This window comes from Dreissena polymorpha, chromosome 3, assembly GCF_020536995.1.
Source record: "Dreissena polymorpha isolate Duluth1 chromosome 3, UMN_Dpol_1.0, whole genome shotgun sequence".
NCBI classification, from domain to species: domain Eukaryota; kingdom Metazoa; phylum Mollusca; class Bivalvia; order Myida; family Dreissenidae; genus Dreissena; species Dreissena polymorpha.
Window position 1 is genome coordinate 68,327,131 of NC_068357.1, and position 24,329 is coordinate 68,351,459.

The 24,329-nt window shown below is 32.9% G+C and overlaps 1 protein-coding gene and 1 long non-coding RNA gene across 3 annotated transcripts; one reads left to right on the top strand and one right to left on the bottom strand.

Annotated features, from left to right (window-relative positions):
* Positions 1-354: 354 nt before the first annotated feature.
* Positions 355-22,201, bottom strand: LOC127874626 (calmodulin-A-like). Of its 2 annotated transcripts, XM_052419083.1 has the most exons (7): positions 21,955-22,191; positions 14,324-14,354; positions 6,287-6,430; positions 5,402-5,528; positions 4,902-5,017; positions 4,149-4,186; positions 355-1,023 (listed from the first exon to the last, which is right to left on the bottom strand). In XM_052419083.1, exons 1-6 carry the CDS (start codon positions 21,955-21,957, stop codon positions 4,161-4,163), a joined length of 447 nt encoding a protein of 148 aa, XP_052275043.1. In that variant the 5' UTR covers positions 21,958-22,191; the 3' UTR covers positions 355-1,023; positions 4,149-4,160. The 2 variants fall into 2 exon arrangements, with proteins under 2 accessions (XP_052275043.1, XP_052275044.1); XM_052419084.1 differs by lacking the exon at positions 4,149-4,186 and having other exon boundaries at positions 21,955-22,201.
* Positions 8,891-10,905, top strand: LOC127874627 (uncharacterized). Its single transcript, XR_008047028.1, has 4 exons — positions 8,891-9,027; positions 9,799-9,876; positions 10,168-10,291; positions 10,556-10,905. It is a non-coding gene; the product is annotated as an uncharacterized LOC127874627 (long non-coding RNA).
* Positions 22,202-24,329: the final 2,128 nt, after the last annotated feature.

Genomic DNA, 24,329 nt, shown 5'->3' on the forward strand with positions numbered 1-24,329 from the left:
CATGTAATGTTTGCATACAATCTATATTGCAAATGATAAAATTCTAGCAACTTATCAAATTAACCAAACACAATGTTACTTAAAACAAATACACAGTTGTATTTCCGATGATGTTTTCATCAGTTGTATTTCCGATGATGTTGTCATCAATCAAGTGCACTTTTGCGAAACTAAGTTTCATTTATAATAACAATTTATCAAGAAATGGCGAAAGCATTTTACTGAGGAAAACATTAATACAACTAATTTATTAAGTAAATGCTTCAGAATGCTGAGACACGTACATATATAATTGAGATTCTTACGGAGAAAATCATTGCGTTCACGAAAATAATAAAATCAATAAAATTTGAATTCTTTTTGATCTTTTTTATTGTAAAATAGCGCTATAACTAAAACAACATTCTTAATCTATTAACTGCTATAATTTACAACGACTTAACATGGACATTTGCAATGATTGGTATGAATTAATTTTGGGGGTTAATAACTTGATTATTAGAGAAGAAAATTTATCACTGCTTTTAATTACTGTATGAGGAAAATATAACTAAATATATTTTCATGATTCAGTTTAGCAATTGTGTCAGGTTTGTTCACAATAGTCAAATTCAAATGTTAAAATAAAAAATAGCAAGTTAAAGACGAAATGTTTATACTGGTTACGTAACTCTTTTATATCTTTTTGTGAAAACTTACAAAATAAATCGCATTCATATACAAAAATGTGTAAATAATACCAGATACGTAAATAACAAGTCTTTGATATATATACATATATATATATATATATATATATATATATATATATATATATATATATATATATATATATATATATATATATATATATATATATATATATATACATGAATAAACCCAGATCACAAATAACGGCAACTATGCGTTTCAATGTACACATATAATCCGTTGTTGTCTCCCATGTTATAGGTGTGTGAAGAATGTCGTTGAAGGCATTCAATGTAATCAATGGTTTTCTTCACATAATTTCAAATATCCTATCTGAAAGAAAGTCAAATCAAGTCTTAAAAACTAAGTTTCGAGTAATATATAGTTTTAAGTGAAAAGTATTATGTAATACAAAAAAAGAATATATAGTATAACAGTAACCGCTCAATGATTCTATATACAAAGACAATTACAATTAAATACTATTCCATGTCCAAAGTCTTCGAATTATAAATGAATATTGTATAAAATGTTTCACGATATAAAGAAATCGCCATTAAATTGCAGTGTGATCGATAATGCATACTGTTTTAGCTTAAAATTTATCGCAATCTAACAACACAAAATAAACATGATTAAAACAGTGTCAACTTATAATTACATATATTTTGTAATTTTTTTAATAAATTCCAGTTACGGCAAACTGACTGCGACCATTTACTTCAACATTTACTTTATTTATAACGTATTTATTTGATATCTTTTTAGCTCAAGTGATCACAAAGTACTGACTGTGCGCTATTTTGATCAACCTATGTCCGGCGTCCGTCGTCGTGCGGTGCGCGCTGTGTGTGGTTCTTCGTCATATTTTTGCTCTTTGCCACTCAAGACGCAACCTTTTTCATACAATCTTGATAAAACTTGAATGTTTCGATTGTTTATCTAGGCAATATCTAAAAAGGATTTGAATATTGGTCATTTGCGTCCAAAAGCTAAGTCAATAGAACCAATCTTAGTACAGCAACATTGTTACCACACTATGGGCCCCATTTATGCCTATATCTCGGTGAATATATATATTAACTATTAAGGACCCATTTACGACTTGATCTTAGTGACATTTGGTAAAAATAACTATATTGACTAAATCTAGACTCGCTTAGAATCTGGATCACGACCTTCAAAAACTAGTTCACTAGGTCAAATGTTTGAAAAACCTTGTTACCACTCTAGATGCCACACCTATGACTCAATCTCGAAGAATTTTATCGGAATTTGTTTTTTGAAAATATTTAGGCGGACTTCGAATCTGGTTCAAGAGCATTCAAAAACTAGGTCAACAAATCTTAATCTAAATGAAACATTTTCTTAAAATGATTTGATGATTTCCAGTCTGGAACAAAAGGTAACCAGGTCAAATCTGTACCACTCTTAAAGACAATTTAATGTTTCAATCTAGATGATATTTGGTCCGAATGTTTATCTTTGCAATATCTAGGCTGTATTTGAATCTGGATCACGTGCATAGAAAACTTGTCACCAGGTCTAATCTAAGAAAAAACTTGTAACCGCACTAGAGGCCACATTATTGACTCAATCGTGTTTAAACATTGTCAGATTGGTTATATGAACCTTATCTATAATGAGTTAAATTATGGTTCACATGCATCTTAAAACTAGGTCACAAAGTGAAATCTTACAAAAGCAGTGTGGCAACGATATATGCCACATAGTTTTACTTAATCTTTTCGAAACTTAGCCAGCATTTTTTTCTTGATAATTTTAAGGCCATGTTTTAATCTGTGTAACCTGCGTCTAAAAACTAGATCAGCAAGTACAATTTTACCACTCTAGGAGCAACCTCTATGACTCAAGTTTAATAAAACTTGGTCAGAATCTTTATCTTGACAATATCTAGGCAAAGTTTGGAGCGGATTCATATGCGTCTAAAATCTATGTCCCAGGTTAAATAAAGAAAAAAAACTTGCTTCTACCGAAGGGCCACATTTATGTCTCAATCTAAAAGAAATTTTGCCCGGATTTTTAGGTTGAACATCTGAAGGTCATGTTTTAATCTGAAGTGGTCAAAAACAAGATTATACATTCAAGTCTTGAATAATTGAGTCGCGTTCTGAGAAAACTGGGCATAATGCATAATGCATGTGCGTAAAGTGTCGTCCCAGATTAACCTGTGAGGTCCGCACAGGCTTATAAGGGACGACACTTTCCGCTTTTATGACATTCTTCGTTTAAATGAAGTCTCTTATTAGCAAAAATCCAATTAAGCCGGAAAGTGTCGTCCCTGATTAGCCTGTGCGGACCTCACAGGTAAATCTGGGACAACACTTTACGCACATGCATTTTGCCCAGTTTTCCCAGAACGAAACTCAATTGGTGTCCAGTCTATGAACTCAGGTGAGCGCTGCAGTTAAGAATTGAAAAACACGTTCTAAGAAGATAACCACGGCGTCAGGGAAGAAAAGTCTATTGATCTATAAAGTACAAGGAGACACGAGCTCAAGTCAAGTTGAGTTCTTATTAAAATAGAATCGTCCGACCAAGTGAAACAATACGCACACTAAACAACAAAGTTTTAAGGATAAAACAACTAAAACGAAAAAATCGTAAAACTAATATTTAGAAGTTTCAATCAAATGTACGACAGCTATTCTACTCTATATCGTACTCTACTAGTTAATTTGTAAAACAAAACGAAATGATTTTGTTATTAATGTCACACTCTTAGATCACAATTATAATAAACAAAAGCTAAGTTTCCAGTATAATCTATAATTATTTTTTTTCATATTTCGAAAAATATGAAATAGAATGTTAAGCTCTTAAATATAAGTGTAAGATGTGTTTGTCATTTGAAAGTCAGGTCTCGTTATGTGCTTTAAAAAGTCCACTTCAAAATGGCAGGTTAGACCATTTTTTTCGGTAATCAATTAATTAGGTAAAACAACCTCATACTAATTAAGAATCGTTATTTTGGTTATTTTTTTTTGTTATGAACATTTATCGTATATTATTAGAGGAAATGAATGAACATTCAATTTCTCGAAAGTATCTCAAGTAAAAAAAAATTCTTGAGAGGTTTTCCTTCTATAACATTAAACTGAATTTAACGCTACTAAAACGCCGCTAACATATATTTTTGCATTTTACCAAAGTAAGGTTCAGCAATTTGCAGTCATCATGTAAAAAAACTCTGAAAAAACAAAAGTGATATATTTTAGCCATGCATCGAGTAATTTATGTTTGTTAGCAATACGACAAACTGCAGGTTTGTATACACTTGCGGCGCTCTCAGTCCTTAATCATTCCAAAAACCATTTTGGCAGCCGACTATATTTTTTAATAGCGCAATTCGCAGTGATGAAATAAATAACAACACGCATCTATATACGAACCTACAGCTTTGTGTCAACAAAGTTAAAATAATTGTTGGTACCTACCTACAAAAAGAACTATCTTTTCATCATTTTTACGAACTCTGAAAGGAAAATCGTTGAAATTCATATTTAAAAGACAAATGTATTTGAGCCCCGCTTTAATAAAAAGTAACAGCGTAGGCGTACCTTTGTAGTTACCCTAATCAAACAATACGATACAACGTAAAACTACCTTCGTAATCTACCTGCTAATCCCAATCTAACAATACGTTAAACATGTCAGCCTTAGGGCACAGATGACATGAACGTCACAATAAAACAAAACGTCACAGTGTGAAACTACCATCGGAGTTTACATAATTGACAGACTCAAATTATACGTAACAATGTTAAATAATCTTCGTAGCTTTCCTGTCTGTACTAATAAAAAAAATCGTTACTATGTAAGCCTACATGCGTAGCTGACAATGAAACAATACTTAAAATTAGAAGACACATGTACCTTAGTAGTTGTACTGCCCGTCACAATAAAATGATACATATCGATATCGGCCTTTCTCTGTAGGTGACCTATCTGTCCAAATCAAACAATGCATCGCGTAATGAGCATACCTTCGTAGTTGACATGGGCCTTCATGTTCATTTATATGTTACATTGGTGAACTTACGGTCATAGATGAACTGATTTCTTTAAAATGTGAACTTAATGTTGAAAATTACCTGCCCGTGCCAACCCAACTATATGTTGAAATGTGGGCATACCTTTGTCGTTGACCTGATCACCCTTATAAATAACACGTTACAATAAGGGCCTACCTTCGAAGTTGACCATCCCGTCCCCGTCCAGGTCCGCCTCTCGGATCATTTCGTCCACCTCATCGCCTGTCAGCTTCTCGCCGAGGTTGATCATCACGTGACGCAGCTCCTGGGCGCTACAGACATTTTACACTATCGATATGAAATGGTTCTGGAAAGTTCGTTAATGCGCAGATAATTTTGGAACTCAATTTTCGCAAATATTTGTTGAAAACAAACATGACTTACTATGCCATAAATTACTGTGTCAATCGCAAGACCCTTTATATAAACCGTCACAATGTAATGAAGCTTGGTTGTTTCTGTAAAAACGTACTTGTGTTAGTCAAGAAAACAGTATTTTTCAAGCTTAAAAACCTAAGGACATATTCTCGTCCTGTTTGTTATGCAAAAAACCCAACACATACACACATGTTAACAAATTTAGAATGCCACAGCAAACCAAGAAATCACTGAAACAGACTCGCAAATTCTACAACCATGATGCACAGTGAATGAACCTGATGAATCCATTGCCGTCCTTGTCGAATACACGGAAGGCCTCTCTCAATTCCTCCTCAGTGTCATTGTCCTTCATCTTGCGCGCCATCATAGTCAGGAATTCTGGGAAATCTATCGTACCATTGCCTGAAAACGACATCTGAATAGGTAAATCCAGACTAAAACACGCGTCACAATTTCGGAGTGTTTTTTAAAACTGTTTTTAGAAAGAGACTGTGATCCACACTTTTGTTTTCGAAATGATTACAAACAACGATATATTTGGTTTGATAAATTAAATATACAATTTTCATTGTTTAATTCGGTCTTAAAGTGAAAACTTTTCCATGTTGAAAACTGATGTAATTTAACCAATTAGAATATTATTGATATAGATGACATTGTCATAGCCGATCAAAATGGATCAATATATATTATTTAGCCACATACATTTCGCTCGTACACATTTCCGACATTGTGCATACCTGGCTTCTTTCAACATCCATTACCAGTAGTTATAACTAAATAGTTTCAAGTTAAATAAATGTATGATTGAAAGATAATTTTCCGAGATGCTATCAATCCGTTAAGAAATATATTACCATGTTAATAGATTTTATATAATTATTTACACTAGAAATTTACAGTATTTACTTTAAAACAATCATAACAAAGGTCATAAGTGTTAACCTCTCGTACTCACATACCGACATATTGTTAAGATTTACAGCATTTAATGGACATGTATGACATTGAATGCAATAACCATTCATCAGATAGTTAAATGGAGTCCCAAAAGAAGTCCAACAAATCAGATGGTTATGCTAAAATACCAAATAAATATTATCATGTTTCGAATACAAGAGAAAATTAAGAAGCATAGAACCTTTTAGCATTTTACGTACCGTCAGCATCAACTTCATTTACCATATCTTGAAGTTCTGCCTCTGTCGGGTTTTGACCTAAAGACCTCATGACTGTTCCCAATTCCTTAGTGGTGATAGTTCCATCGCCATCTTTGTCGAACAAGCTGAAAGCCTCCTTGAATTCTGGAAAGAGATAGAACAAACAATATCCTAGTTAATCGTATCATTTTCTTTGACTATGCAAAAGAACTGAAACTGAAATGTAGTCACTAAGTTGACTGTAATGGACAGTATTGTTGTATCGGTATATTGGTATGTCTGGTTCCATTTCAATGCATATTAATGTCTCAAGTATGCCCATAAAACGCTTAACTTGCATTTCTTGTTGACAAACTGAAGGTGTAGGACATATGATTATATCCTCGGTTCAAATCAAACAAATATAATAAAAATTCTATGCATGTTCACATACAAATTTAAACCTGAATGACCAAAGTGTCCACGAATAAAAAGCAAAGCCAAAATGCGCTCAAAGTAAAACTAATTTAATTGAATTGGCAGTCTAAGATAGCGTTATTTATTAAATATTTTACCAACAGGTTTTGTTCAAATCTTTTGGCAATAATATTTTAATTCGTTTATCAACCTTAAATGTGCTGTCGTGTTATATTTGCCCTAAAGTCTGTCACGTTTTGGCGATATATCTTCAACAGTTTATTAACAAGACACCAATATCCACATTTACAATTTTCCATGTCATGCTATATAATACATAAACATCATATTTGTGTTTTTTAGAATCAATGTACTCGTACCTTGATGGGAAGCAAACTCTGTATTTGTTCCATTAAACAATACTTTCTTTGTATAACATTACAGATAGAATAATTTCCTTGTAAATAAGTCACTAAGTTTATCGATCTAGTGATAGGAATCTAGCACTAAGTTGAATTTTAAATGCTTTTGATTGTATCCGCGTTTTAGTATTCTGCTGATGTTGATGTTTTTATACTAGGTTGTTAAGTGAAGTAATGCTCATCATGTTATTCAATCACCCTTTATATATAACGACTCATTTTCTTTGACTGGACGTTAAAGAGAAAGACTCTTTTTCTCAGACTAGACGTTAACGAGAAAGACTCATTTTCTCTGACTGGACGTTAACGAAAATTTTTTTTTTCTCTGACCGGACGTTTACGAGTTTATATAATTGAACAATTTGATTGATTCATCAACCCATATTTACGAGATGAATGTCATGTTCGAGGTACAAAATGCAAGACCACATATCAATAACAGTCAAATAATTTCAAAAGTTTTTACACCAGGAACAATGTGTAATGTGTTATCCAGGAGAAATATAAAAGCAGGTACTGGATGTTCAGAGCCTACGGCAAGCTGGTTGTGTTCTTTATCGATAGATAAATGAATTTGTGTAAAACACACTAACATACGGTTACATAAAAGTACAGATTGATCTTCATTCAATAAAATCAAGAAGCTATATCAATGCGGGGAATCACGTGGTAAGAATTGAGAAAACATGGCCGCCGCTGCCTCGATGAGATGGAAAATTTGAGTGTACAAACAGGTACATCTTCCTTATTACTTACTTTTTTTTTAATCGGATGACGCTTATCATAGGGCCAGCCGGACCCGGTTTCATCGAGTATCAACCGTTTCCCTCTGGTTGGTCTGAGTGTGGAGATTACTCATGGAATATTTTGCGATTTTCTGAACCGTCAATTGCTGTTGTACACGGACTAACAATAATATAACTGTTTTCACACTAATTAGCACTGTTTAAGTACCAGTTGTTCATGCGGACGCATTGAAACTGGCAAAAAAATGGATACATCGATTGTTAATGGCGTTATTTTCAAGGTAAAGTTGAGTTTCGATTGGTTTTGACGATTGCTGTTGAGCACGCACATGGCTGTTATACACGGACAACTTCTAGAACAACGGTTGTTGAGCACGCATATGTCAAGGAATACCGTTTTCTCCGCCGAATAAGTCTATAACAACGTCGCATTGGCATGTTCTGATACAAGTAGCGATACATATCTTATGCAAACGCACTGAAAATGTTAACTCGTATAGGAAATTGGCAATCTGGATCATCAAAAAAAAAAATTCAATAGGAATTTTATTGCTAGCCTCTTTCGGGGTGTAGCTGCCTTTTGTAATGGCTTGCGAGTATTTGAAAATGTTGCTTTTCCTCCAGACAGTTTTATTTATATTTGTTTTGGATTGCTGTTTTTTGCTTGAAGAAATCCATTCATGATATTGTCATTTAAGTGATTGTTCAATTGTTTTCAGAACAATTTTTCATGCTAAAGGGACAAGTACATATAAACTGTATAGACAGGATAACATTTTACCCGATTACTATACAGTTTGTGACATGAAGATAAAGGATGAATATGATTTGGAATTGGGCATGAATTTAAACAACTTGAAAATGTATTATATTTCCTACAGATTGTGTACTGTGTTTTACGCTTTCAGAGATCAATTCATCAAGTATTTTTGTAAAAAGTATATTTTTTTCGAGTGAATATACTTAACATATTTGATGATGTAGATAAGAAGCATTTTTTTCGTCCCAGGTTTGTTTTATCAAGAATATTTTTATTGAAATGATAGTCTTGCATTGGTCTCTTTTCAGTACTCGTTTTACATGAGCCGGATAGAGGACAGACTGAACATATAACCTGGAAGCGGACATAAAACCTTATAGCTACAGACACCAACTCAGACACATTTCAATTCACAAGGTAACTAGTTTACAACAACAATCATCAATAAGCTTTGATCCTATAACTTCATTACAATGGCAATATAAAGGTTAGGCCAGCGTGGCCGCAGGTAAGTATTTCTGTAGTACTTTGCTAAAAAAGCTATTAAATTATGAATTAGTACTGAAAATAAGCCATATCAGACATAGAATAACGTATAATACGTATCAAATATGTTTTGGACACGATATTTATAGTCAAAATAGCAAGATGGTTTATTATGGACTTGGAAGCTTCCATCGTTGGGAAAATCAAGAGTGGGGTACAATTATTTAATCTACGAAACAAATGGTTAAACAGTTATGTTTGAAATTACCGTTATTAAACAAGTCTGTCATACAGTATGAAGCCATTATCTGATCGAGCTGTTCTTGTGGTAACAATCAGAAAATTGTATTGGTTTGACTGTTCATTAATTTGTCAAGATTTGGCAATATAACACTTAAGCCCCCCGCCAGAGATACTGAATGAACTCAATGGGCTCATTCCGTGTGCATATCCACCCCTCTGGCGGGGGCTAAAGTGGTATTTTGCCCAAGATTTTATTATATTTAGACTAAACTTCAATTATTGACGATTTTAACAGTGTAAGAATCAGTTTCCAATATTATATCTCTACTGTACAGCATGTATAAAACAAATAAAAACTTCAAAATATCTCTTGCTTTATCAAAGTTGCCTCAAAGCAACAAATAATATGATCTTAACATTATAGATATATAACAGTGTTCTATAATGTATGTTCATCAGAGATCAGGCAAGATGTGCATCAGCAGATACAGATGAACACCCAAGTTGCAACAGTAACAAGAAAGAGCCTCAGACTAAGTATGTATATATCTATGTATATAACTATTCGTGGACCTTGTTTCATTTATATAAGCTAAAAATTCAACTTTAAACTATATAATGACAATGTCATATTCTATAAATTGAATTTATTTGCTAACAATGAAACGGACATACTGAACCAATAGAATCAGATCATTGTTTAACAATAACCATAATAAATTAGCTGATGGCTATCAATAATCAAAATCATTCAGAACAATGCTTATCATTTTTGTAAGTAGTTAATAGAGTAAACCAAGAAAAACAAAAATATTTAACCATATACAGGTCACTGAGCGAGATGCAGATAGTGTACTATGCCAAACAGAACAGCTTGGCAGACAAACACGAAAAGTTATACGAAAGAATCACAGTACAGACTGATATTCTCATTAAAAAAATCCAAAAATGAGTGAGTACAAATGAGGTTATTACCTAAACATTGTTTCAAAAATATTATATAGGCATTGAAATAATATATTGTGTTCACTTTTTGAATGGTTGTTCCAATGCTGTTAAACCCACATAAACAAACAAGGAACCAAACTAACAGTGTATGACTCCGAAATATGTACTAGCACAAATATAATGAAAAAAATTATATTTAATCTGTTAATTTCCTAAGTAAAGTAATTTGCGACAGTGGTATCTCTAACACTTCTCCCATTCGATACAGCCTGAAACATATTTCCCTTGGCAACCTCTTCTAAAGGTTCCGGATCAACTGCTGGTTCCCCCCAAATCAACCGCAGATTATGAAGAACAGCACATGCAATGATGATGCGGCTGACCTTGGCAGGCTTCATTCTAATCTGTTTTTAACAGAAATTGGAGGAATAACATTGAAAAATAATGTTACATCAAAAGTCATTGTTAAAAATATTGTCAAATTTGTCCCCAATGCTTGATGCAGAGTAAATAGTAACAACTACTTTTTCCCCCGAGTGTAACAATTTACTAATATCTTATGTATTTGTTATGAGCTCTAACAGATACACAAAAACATATCTAAAAATGTTTTAATTGTTTAAGCTGGCATTTAGTAATGCATCAGTACTTTACAGGCTGTTACATTGACTTGTTCAATATGTCAAAATCAGTTACATTTATTCATATTTAGAATATTCAGCATATTTTTCCGTCTATTAGTAAGTTGAATTTAAGAACTGAAGTGTGTCTTTGGCATGCAAAAATAATGTTAAGTTATTTATAACTTTTTTTCCAACTCTTAGACTTGATTTGCCTCGAAATATATGATGATGTCAATTTCGATTAACAATCTTTGTTGATTAAATACATTTTATTTTATAATCTTCAATAAATGTTATCATTAATAATATAAACAATTTCCTTACATACCTCACCACGAAGGACATAAAAGGTTCGCTTCCAAACCCCGAAGGCCCTTTCAATACAGTTTGGTGCCTATGTGAGCAGTATTGTACTTTTCCTGAGCTTTTGACTCTGTGAAAACAGTTATAAATATGTTGATAGTTTTAATACTGAACTATTTTATTGGAAAAGTGTTAGTACTTATAGAATCAAGAAAAAACTATTTCATAATTATATGCGTAGATTATATGCTTAGCATACATGAATGTTGTTTTGTGTGTTTCGTTTTGTTTTGCAGTTTATGAAAAAAGACGTGTCATTATAATATTTCCATTAAAAGAAACATGGCAATTTTCAACCAAAATGTGTGTTTTGCTGGACACATAATATATGTATAGCCACATGTACCAGAACATGCCAATGCGACGTTGTTTTAGACTTATTCGGCGAAGAAAACGGTATTCCCTGACATATGCGTGCTCAACAACAGTTGTTCTAGAAGTTGTTCGTGTATAACAGCCATTTGCGTGCTCAACAGCAATCGTCAAAACCAATCGAAACTCAACTTTACCTTGAAAATAACGCCATTAGCAATCGATGTATCCATTTATTGCCAGTTTCAATGCGTCCGCATGAACAACTGGTACTTAAACAGTGCTAATTAGTGTGAAAACAGTTATATTATTGTTAATCCGTGTACAACAGCAATTGACGGTTCAGGAAATCGCAAAACATTCCATGAGTAATCTCCACACTCAGACAAACCAGAGGGAAACGGTTGATACTCGATGAAACCGCGTCCGGCTGGCTCTATGATAAGCGTCATCCGATTAAAAACAAGTAAGTAATAAGGAAGATGTACCTGTTTGTACACTCAAATTTTCCATCTTATCGAGGCATCGGCAGCCATGTTTTCTCAATTCTGACCACATGATTCCCCGCATTGTATATACACGGCCAATGTGTACTTCACTTGACCAAGTTTGAGTTTATATGTTAATGGTCTATATAGCGTATCGTGACATGACTCAGCATATGTATTTACTTCAACAAACATAAAAAACGATAACAAATAACCTTCGATAAACGTTAAATCATGCATTTTTCCGAAGCTTAATTTACCGTTTGCAATATACAAAACTGTTAGAGGCATAGTCTAAGGAACACCTAGTTGCTCCACAAAGCATTCCACTCAGGGTATTAACCCATCACCGCTGATACCGGTCCATGCTCAATGAACAAATCGCATTGCAAGTCCACAGAGATGTAAAACGTACTTTAACAAGGTCTATAAATATTTTCTCCCATCGGTTACGCAACTTGTACATAGGTATATGAATCCGTTCAGAAGCTAACGTTAATCTGACACTTGCAATAACATCTACTAAAATAGGATTTTGACTTCAATTCTTCTATATAAGTAACCCTACCCGATCATGTCCGAAATATCGGATATATTACTACTGCGCTTATGCGTGTGACATACATGTTCACTTATTTACATTGTATCCCTTCACACTTTCTTTCCAATTGAATAATGAAATAAGCTTATCATATCCTGTAGAAAGAAATAGGACTTGTAATGAAATTACGAAACATGTATTTCATGCAACTAAACGAAAATAGCCATTGTCATTAATGATCCTAAATGCTATTACAGATATATTCGCTATTTCGACTACTTTAGTATGAGGATTGCAATAGAAATTTATCTAAACTAGTGATATTATTATAAATACGAATTCATTTTATAATAAAATTCTTTATTACAATATCAAGACACAGAGTGACACGTAATTGCATACATATTGTACACATTAAGTCCATTAACGATTTAAGGCAAAATATTTGACAAGGGTATTTCACATTTTTGAACGAAGTCCTAACTGCGTCATCTTTTAAATAATGTTGTGATAATAATTATAGATTCTCATTTCAGATAAGTACAATTGAATGTTCGAGATCACTCTCGAAGTATCAAAGATATTAAAGAATCCAAAAGTTTGTTGAAGAACGTAACCAAGGTCGTTCCCGAGTATATTATAAATTGTCGTCCTTTTATTTGCATAGACACTGATACGATGACATCCTTTGCATCATAAATTAGTTCAACATAACTCTGACGAACTCACATCTTATACAATTTATAACGCTTGTATATATGCAGATAGTGTGGGATAATAACATATATTGCAGATTTTTCCATTAACATAGAATGCATCCGTTTTCCAATCAATGTCTTTTGAATAAGTGTATACATATGAAACTGCTACAGAAGTACTCAGAAAAAGAAGTACTTTTAAGAGAAACCGTTTTTCTTTGTTTAGCCGTTCCAAAATTACACATATTTTGGATTGTGGGATCACAAAGTTACCTGAAAGGTCCACATTAAATATTACACATTTTTGCTGCACATTATTGATTTTTACAGGGTCAATACATTATTAACGGAATTCTTATCAGAGTTTTTATAATTGTATTGAGCAAAGTTCTAAAGTTCCGATGTACAGCTTGGCTCTATGAAACGACGCAAGCCTAAATACCTTGCAAATCCTTCAAGTTGGAATAACCATAAAATACATGACATGCAATTCAGTAAATACGCCACTGCCATGGAAAAGCAACCTACTTTTGAAGATGTGCTTCATGGTTAAATTAGCCCCTAGTAATTTCCATATTAACTATGTAAAACGAATGTACATAACAATGTTAATGTGTTCTTTATAAAGAACATTTTAACTTGGATCAGACAAGTAGCATTAGAAAAGTTAATTACAAAATCCCACTTTCTTATTGTTTGTCATTACATTAACCTTTGATCATTAATATTCCAACTTGAAATGTTTTACAAAGATGCACTACCGTGACACCACCATTGATGTTCGATTTCTTATTGTTTGTCATTACATTAAACTTTGATCATTGATATTCCAACGTGAAGTATTATACAAATATGCACTACCGTGACACCCCCATGAATGTAATGCAAACAGTTCGATTGATTACTTGTCGTATGGTCCTGTTCACGTAATATTAAACGTATTAATAAGTGCTTGTATACCTTTATTAACAATTAATCACATATTGTACAGCATGTCTTGACAAGACTTACCGGCAATTTGTTCTTCTGTTAGATGATCAACCTGAAGGGAAGGAAGGGTATAACATACATTTATTGAGTTCGTGTGTTCTTAATTAAAAACATATAGAGTGAATCGCTGTAGAATAAAATTGTAAAAAAAAACGTCCTTCTATTTTTTCTTCAAAACACACCACGTCTCTTCCGTGGAATTATAATAAAATAAAATTTTCAAGTTTTATTAAACATATTTCCCGATGACTTAAAGCTGAAGTTGTGAACATTAGCGTACAGTTTTTACAAAGTAAACAACTAGTTAATGATTATACATAGTAATTGTGCGTTGCATTGCAACAAAACATACAGGTATTATTATATTTTGGACTATTGTATTGTAACACAACATGAGTATAACTTGACAAATAACTATCGAGATTATATCTAAAATAACACGTTATTACGTCAAATTGTGATGTTTATTCAAATTGTGAATTGCAATCAATTAAAACAATACACCCTGCATATTTTATTGCGTTAAATAAGCCTCCACGTGAAAACGTGTAATATTAAAGCAACTACTTGATATTAAACCAAATAAACCAAATTCATTTTGGTTTTATAAATGAGCATTGTGCTTAATTTCAATGAGGCACGTTCTTATCAGTAAACATAGCGCTATGTATATGTTTGAGAGTACAAATTATATAAAAAACAGAACAAAACGTGATAGTCATAAAAAGTGCTTTTGTATATTGGGCTACATTACAGTTACTTGTAATGAAATAAATTTCAATTTCTGCCTATGCCTGAAACAAAAGCATTTGCATTAGCCCTTGCATGCAACACGAATATATCGGCAGTCTGTCGGCACTCTACACTATATATTTATGTATATTAAAATATGTTCTTACATGATGTATGACGAAAATAACATGCAAAAACAATACATTGAAATAACGACAATTGATTGACAAGCATTTCATATATCTTTAAAGAACAGCGATGATATAAAAAATATGGATGGTCCAACCGTAATGTGATATGCGTAATGTGTAACAATATAGTCTTTACGAGTACAGCGGTTTTAAATCTAACATTACAGCTGTATTTCAGTGCATTACAATTATTAAACTCGCTAACAGCAATATCGTCGTAGAAATACATTTATAATGTATGTATAATATATACTGTCATAGTATCTTCATTTAAAAGATAATAATGACAATTGATACTCCACAGTTCAAATACACTTGACGGAAAATTTAAAACGCCGGTTTAAAACAGAAATAGATAAACACGGTACATATGTATTAATATCTCTAAATAAAAATGATGTATGTATGTAACAGTATAAAGTGTGTACCAACGTTTCATTACCAGTTATAAGTGAATTAATGATATATCGTTAAAGTGGTATTTACTGAAATCAAAATTCTGAACACAACCTTAACTCTAAAACATATTGAATTTCATCTTGTAATGTATTGCAAATATTCTTTCGCGTATAGGAACGGGAAATGCTTTGGTCCTTCTCCCACTTCTACAAGCAATATATGTCAAAAGCATTTTGATTTTGTAAAAAAAAACTTTTTGGATTTGTAAACAAACCTAATCAAGGTTGAAATTCAATTGCAATTTATTAAAATACATATTGGCTCGGTTTGAGATGTATTCCAGTAATTAACACATACATTGCAGATGAACAATTGAGTCGAACATGTTCGAAGTATACAAAGTCAGTTATTTTATATTTTGAACACCGAAGATTTGTTTACAAATTGCACGTGAACACGTGACAAACCATACATAAACAAAGCCCCTTCATTCGCTGCCAAAGTTCCAAATTGGCATTATAATTCTATTAAAAGATATTACATCTGAGACTCTCAGAAATATCAATACATTTATATCATACTTATTCATGTAAAAATATAGTTTAATAATTGTCATGTAAGCATTGTTTGTTCTTTCGACCATGAACTTTCTGGACTAAAATACAATACAAAGATAGCTACATTTACTTTAAATAGCAATCCGTTTATCGTTATGATAAAATGGGTCGTGCTCTGTGAAAAGGGGGTTTAATGCATGCGCGTAAAAAGTCGTCCCAGATTAGAATGTGCTGTCCGCACTGGTTAATCCGGGACGACACTTTTCGACTGCATTATTGCTAAGAGAAGTCTTTCTTTAAACGAAGCATATCAAAAAAGCGGAAAGTGTCGTCCTTGATTAGCCTGTGCGGACTGCACATGCTAATATGGGACGAATTTTAATCGAACATGCATTAAACCCCTTTTTTCCATAGCACGGTTAAAATGTTAAGACGTTTGATTCTCCCCTTTTCTGAAAATCATGTTTTATCATCGTTTACAATAAGTTTTCATCTCTGACAATAATCTTGAAACCTTTTTGTAATTCGTCTGCGGTGTTACCGAAATAAATCATATCAAAATTAAATACAAGCGACATTATAAATGAATACACATCAATATCACTAATCCTTCAATATCAAATTCCGAAGTTAAGTCATTTAAATACAAAAAAAATAATCGGTCAAACCTTCACCCTGTCTCACTCCGAGCATGCATTTGTAACCATCATATTATTCGTTACAATTCTTGACTTACCGGTAGATTTTATTTCATAATACATCAACCTCAATATATCCAGAACATACGGAATACTGTTAGAGCTATCGTGGTTACGCATTAAAATCCAGAGGGCGACAATGCGATAGTGCGATGGGGACAACGCGAAAGTACGATGGCGACAATGAGAAAATACGATGGCGACTGTGCGATAGTACGATTACCACAATGCGACAATGCGATAATGCGATAATACGATGCCGACAGTGCGACAATACGATGGCGACAGTGCGATAGTTTGATGGCGACAATGCGACAATGTGATAGTGCGATAATACGATGACGACAGTGCGACAATACGATGGCGACAGTGTGATAGTACGATGGCGGCAATACGGTAATACGATGACGACAGTACGCCAATGCGATAGTACGATGGTGACAATGCGATAGTCCGATGGCGACAATGCGATGATACGATGGCGACAGGGCAATATGACTATCGCATTGTCGCCATCGTAATCTCGCGTTGTCGCATTGTCGCCATCGTTCTATCGCATTGTCGCCATCGTACTATCGCGTTGGTCGCATTATAGCCATCGTACTATCGCATTGGCGCCATCGTACTATCGCACGATCGCATTGTCGCCCTCTGGATTTTAATGTGTAACCACGATGGCCCTCCCGAATACCGAATACCTACTTTTATAAATTTATATAATAAATTATCCCGGGCAACGTAGTCGAATGCCTTAGAAATATATATTAAAGCAAATACAACCGTTTAAATTAATATAGAATGTAAGCTTTTTAGTTACATTGACTAAAAAGCTTACATTTTAAATTAATTTAAACGATTAATTTTGCTTGTATATATATCACTTAGGCATTCGACTACGTTTCGACTACGTTTGTTTATGCGACATGACCAAAACAAAATAAATGTATGTTAGTATTCTGTTTTATAAAAAAATGGATTTTTAAAAGTTATTTAATGAAACCGTAAAAACATAATCAAGTGATAAAATCTCGTTAACATCGGCTTTTTTTCCAAATTTTATTTCGAGACAAATAACTACTAATTGCAAAATCAATTTTTATAAGGTCTGGATATTTTTAAGATAGGTCGGGTTATCTGAAACTAGCATTGTTAAGCCTAAATATTCATTGATTATTATTATGTCTATGCATTCAAGTGTCATCCATATACATGTAGCTAAGGCTGGCATGCAGATTGATATACAATGCAGGTATTGGATTTCAATATCCAAAACCTACTACTATAACGCCTTGTATGCGAGGCATCAAAGGGGCGTCATTTATCAGTTTATAGTGCGGCACAAGTGAAGACAATTTTAGACGTAATAAATTATCTCGACATAGCGTTACGCAAGTAACTAAATGTTAACGAAGTAGACAGATAAGCATTGAAAGTATAAGCGAATACAGATCGACTGTTTTATTGCATACACAGTCATTTGAATGGCGTAATTAAAACACAAGACTGATCATGATGTGACACCAAGTATATGTTTTTTTTTGCAGAAAACAATATAGGTACATTCTTTTAAGGGTTCAAACTATCAAATCTCAGTAATATATATTTCAACATCAAGGTTGAAGTACGACTATTGGAATCAAAATTATGACTAGAAGTGCAAGATATTTTAATGATCTACCTAAAGGGGAATGGTAGGGCTCCCCCTCTCCCCCTCTCCCACTCTGCACAATCCTTTTTCCACTTATGTATTTGTTACAATTATCGTAAATTATAGGACACGCCCACAGAGTTTCAATATAACTTGATATAGACAGCGAATTATTTTTATTCAAAACATATCTTATGGATTATTTGCTAAATGGATGATTGAATATAAGTCCGTAAGTATAAACAGCGACAATAAAGTACCTTACAACAACAAAATTTACCATCAGACGATTTTTCATGCCGCTCCCCCGGTATTTTCTTAGTCAGGCTAAATCATTTTATCCTATTACCAGATGAAAATCGATAGTATAACAACGATCGTTTAAACATGGGCTTTATTCTATCGCTTTTTTTAGACCATGGTTTTCCGATCTCTATCTTAAGAACACTATATGTTTCAATGTGACGTCATAGCAAATGATGACGATGAAGGAAACAAACACTTCGGAGTCAACTAAGAAAACCAGCGCTGTTTCTTTGAATTTTAAAGTATTTTTACTCCTTTTGAACGATAAACGACCACAAAATAATATGATAAATAGAATATTATGTGAGTTTTAAATAAAGATCAAGTTTATCAACCATTATAATGCATCGCGGTAAGCCTCGCGCTACATCGGCTCTAAGCCTCGCATGATAAACTTGATCTTTATCCGAAACTCACATAATATTCTCTTTATATTTAATACACAACTGCACTACGTAAGCGTTTTTGGGAGTGAACACAACGATTCATTTGGAGCAACAGTGCGATCGTGAAAAAAGACGTAAGGTACCACTGACACCGAGAAATAGAGAATATTATGTGAGTTTTGGATAAAGATCAAGTTTATCATGCAAGGCTTAGAACCGATGTAGCGTGAGGCTTTTTAATTGGAAAGTATCGTGATTGTAGGTTCCATTTGCAAGACGCATTGAGATTTTGTAAGACCCGAGTCATGCGAAAATAGGTCTTATGCAATATGCTGCCAGCAAAGCTCTAGCCAAGCCTGGGCATCTGCGCAGTGTTGTCAGGATATGCATACTGAGGAGGATACTCTGGAGGTACCACGAAACCTTAGGTATGGTCGCCCCTGACAATACTGCGCAAGTGCGCAGGCTGGGCTTGGGCTTCATGTACGCTGGTCGCATATACCATAAGACCAATTTTCGCATGACGCGGATGTTATAGTGTTATTTGAATGTGTGGAAAGAAAACTGCGTTTGATTCTGATATCAAATATTTCCACTACGAAGAAATACATTCATAATAAGCATAGTGAGGACACATATGATGTGATATCACGTAGTAAAATTTGTATCTACGAACACTATTATGTGGTTTAATATACGTGCACTTCATAACAAACATTTAATGCGGTGAATATGCGACTATTGAGTGAAAAAAAAACACAACAATATAATATTATAAATATATAAGTATCTACTATAACTAATAATTAAGACCTTTATTTTCTACCTTTATTTCAAAGTTAAGGTATATTTCTTGTTGAATTTCATCTTAAAAGCAACTACAAATATATAATATATAGTTGTTTAAGTAAATAATTTAATCATGGGAGATTTTTACGTTTGTGTGTGTGTGAAAATGTATAGTCTACAGTTTATGTATTACAGTTGGATATCTTTGATAATATTTACATCACCGAAATCCTCTGAAACATTCCCTTGTACACTCTAAAATAAGTTTTCAATTCTTGTTAACGAACTGTTGATGGCTTTTAACCGTCAAAACATATCGAACTATACAGAAGTAAAATTCATCAATGTTTTTTTAGAAGGATGACTTATTGATAAACGTTTAAATAAACCTTCGCTAACTGGATATTCACATTTTATCACGCGCATAAAAATGATAACATGGCGACTTTAATCTCTGATTTATTACGAACATGTCTATGTTTTTAAATTCATAATTTTAGACCGAATCTTTATGGGTTGGTAATGTACAAACTTGAGACATTTTTCGAACAAGTGGGTATAGGAAATTGATTGATATGACCAACTATTTACTTAAGCAGACCAGAGGTAAACAGTTGATGCATTGCTTTGAAAACCCCGCAATATTTGTCGACAGCAAAAGCAAACAAACGATTTCATTCACACTGCAATGGTATTTCCCGGAAATTCAATAATGCAGTTTAAGTCCGTTTGATGTTTACAATGACAAATGTGCGATAATTTTTGACGCATTCTAAATCTTTGTTGAACGACATGCTTTCTGTTATTTCTCCAATTAACCTTGAACGAAATATTTAAGACTATAATTCAATGCTTAATTTGTGTCATAATGTCTCGATTATGCATTAACGGATTTCGACAAAATTTGGAATCAAATGTTTGTTAAATGGCTAAAAATATCATTAAAATGTATACTCGATTCGATGCTTCATAATTAAACTAGCACTATTGGGCCTTCGTTAAAAGTAACAAAATGACATAATTAAAAAAATATGTATTTCTAGAATAAATCATTGCGCTGTTAAAATCAATACAACTTGCAATAAATAAGTATTTTATCTGGTTTCTCATTGCACGGTTGAACGATGACTTATTTTTTCTCATTGAGAATCATTGCTGTCTGATGAAAGCCCGTGACAAGTTCAACCATTCACGAATACGGGTCCGTTCAATTTTATAACATACCGTTGTCATTAGATGCTTTTTCTAGTGTAATAAATATGCATACACTGTCTTTGAAGGTGCTTGTATTATGCTAAATATTTTTACGTAGCTGAGGAAAATATAGATGTTTGCTTAAAAAATATCGTCCAAAAAAGGACCGGCCAAAGTGTTTTGTTTACGGTGTTATTTTCTCTTAAATACGGAGGATCAAAGACAGCAGTCTTCCAAACCAATTACTTTTATATTGGTAAAAGTTAATTTTGAGAATATGTTTGAATTTTGGCAAAAATGATAGAATATACCTGGAATACATCAAAAAGTGATCTGTTAAATGTCTCAATCATAAAAAAATCATTTGGTTTGTCACAGTGTTTTTTTATATAACTTTATTCATATTGAAAATATCTGGGTTGATTACATATTATCTTAAGATGTGATTCACTGCAACTCTATGTTAAAGGATTATGTTCGATTTGTTAAAAATATTGTTTGACTTAATACATATCCAAAGCAGCTGATTAAACACCAATATTAACACATGCGTCAAGTAACACGGCAATAATATATCGTTAAATTATGTCTTTCTCTTCTGTTTTCACGTAATATAAGTAAAAAATTAACTGAGAGCAGAAAAAAAGAACAACAATTGGCAGATCTAAGAAGATAAATATAATGTATTTGTTGCCAATAAATGCATGCATTTACACATAAATACCAAAAATTATTAATGTATATCCACTTACCATTTTAAATAAAAAAATATGCGACACAATATCCCAACCGTTTAATGACAAGCTCTTTATTGTACTGGTTTAAAAACAAGTGATAGAAGATAACCCTCTGCAGAAGTATTGTTTGCTTGCCATACATCCCCGTTTTTACTGCTCTCTACTTTCACATTAAATTCCGATCATACACAATTTTATGATTTACAATTGATAAAGCTTATGAAAATTATATTGAACGGTTTACCGATAAGTATGAACGGGCCTTTATTTACTTTTTGTATAAAAGTATGTAACAGTCTGTCTTTCATAAATAGTTAACAATGGTGAGCTATCGATAACCTTGTAATACATAGCCGTACGAATTATAGAGCCACTGTCATTTCTCGGAAATCCAAATTTCCAAATTTACTTTTCTTTAATGTGGTTTCTTTACTTATTGTAAAAACATGCTGAAGTTTGAAAATTAAAAAAAATACTAACCAAGGGACTTTTGGCGATTTTTTTTTCAAATAAAATACCTTTAGAAGTGTTTTCCAAGTTTGTTGAACACCTTAGTAGCAACATGATTAATTTGTGTAATACTGAAGCAGACGATTTCTGCTCACTAATTGCGTTTGCTTAGACTTTATAATTTTAAGGTTTTAAAATCGTCAAAAGATGCATATAATGGCTATATTAGAGCATGGTTAATGTTCAGTATTACTGTTTCCTCACAAATATCATAACTAAAACGAAAACTTACGAATCTGAAACAACTTTTTTCAATTTTGTCAATTTACCAAAGCGTGAAAAGATCGCTTTAAATGCAGTGATATTCTATCTGCTCATTAGTGCGATGAGTTTAAAGGTATTTTTGTATCGGGCTTCTTCCCCGATAAATGGACAGAATATGTTATAAACACTTTGCATGAAAAAGGCGTTGTTAATGATATAAACAACGATAGAGGGATGACCCTAGTAAGTTGCTTTTCAAAATTATTGACCACGATTTTAAGCAAGCGCATTGAAACTTTTTGCTCTGAAAACACTATTATTTCGGATGCACAGCTCGGATTAAAGAAAGGTTATTAAACAATTGATGCAGTATGTATTTTGATGTCAATTGTATAAAATTATTTCAATGAAAATAAAAATGTGTATGTTATGTTACGTTATGTTATGGGATATGTAAAAATGTTTTGATAGTATATACCGCAATGCATCATAATGGTTGAACATGTTTAAGTCTTGTATACAGGGCAAATTGGTTAAAATAGTGAAGGATATATATGCAAATGTTAAATCACGTGTTGAATCATGTTCCATCAATAGATCGGTTTTCAAAAACTGTATGGAAACTTTATTCGTCACCTGGTCTGTTATGTAGATTTTTCTTGGGGCGTTTCGATACGGTGAAAATCACTGCGTTTGTAGGTGTAACGGTAAGTGCAATATTACTGTACCTTAATACCATTTATATGAGGTTGTTACCATATACTATCTTTTGGCACATGATAACAAAACTGATCGGGGTTTTGACATGGCAACTTACTGATTCTAAAAATCTATCCTGTAATTCAATTTACCAATCGATACACGTAAACCATTTCGTTGTTTTGCTGTCAAAGGATTTGTTTTAAAAAGATAATGCAACGGTTGATTGTGTTATTATTTGTGACTTACAGCTTTTATTTGGTATTATGTTTAAACTGGATTTTCCGCTAATTTACATGTAATAAAAACATAAACAAGGTTACATGGGATAATGTTTTGTCATTCAAATTAAATCTACATAAAATAGTGTGCCGAAATGGCGAAATTCAAGTGCCACAAGTGCATATACAAGTAGAAAGTTGAGTGTAACTACGTATTAGTTGAGTTACGAATAAGGTCTGGTAGATCATTGCCTGTTCATCTGGGATATCTTAGGAACGGTTAGCACGTTCTGTATATTACAATTATAACTTTTTGTAAGTACGTTTTGTGTTGTCTGCAACATATGTGTTCATTAATTCGTGAGTTCGTTCGTCTGTTTGTTCCATCGGTCCTTTCGTTTATTTGTTCGTGCATTCAAAAATATATGAATGCATGATTTACATTTTTCTACGAAGTCTTTCACTCGTAAGACACAAATACATCTATTGAAATATGCACACTTAGCGTTCTCGTTAATTGGCAATAGAAGCATCACCAGTCGTTTTCAAAATTAACAACATCACGGGCTGTTTTGAAAATGTATGATTACTCTCAAACATTATTGAAAACGTGATAAACTTTATGTAAATCACGAGGAGTGAATGCTGGGTCAAAATGAAAAAGAATATTCAAGACCATACTAAAATATACCTCTATAAACTTTGATCGCTACAAAAACCTTAAGTGCAGTTGTATTATATGGCTGTAAATAATTC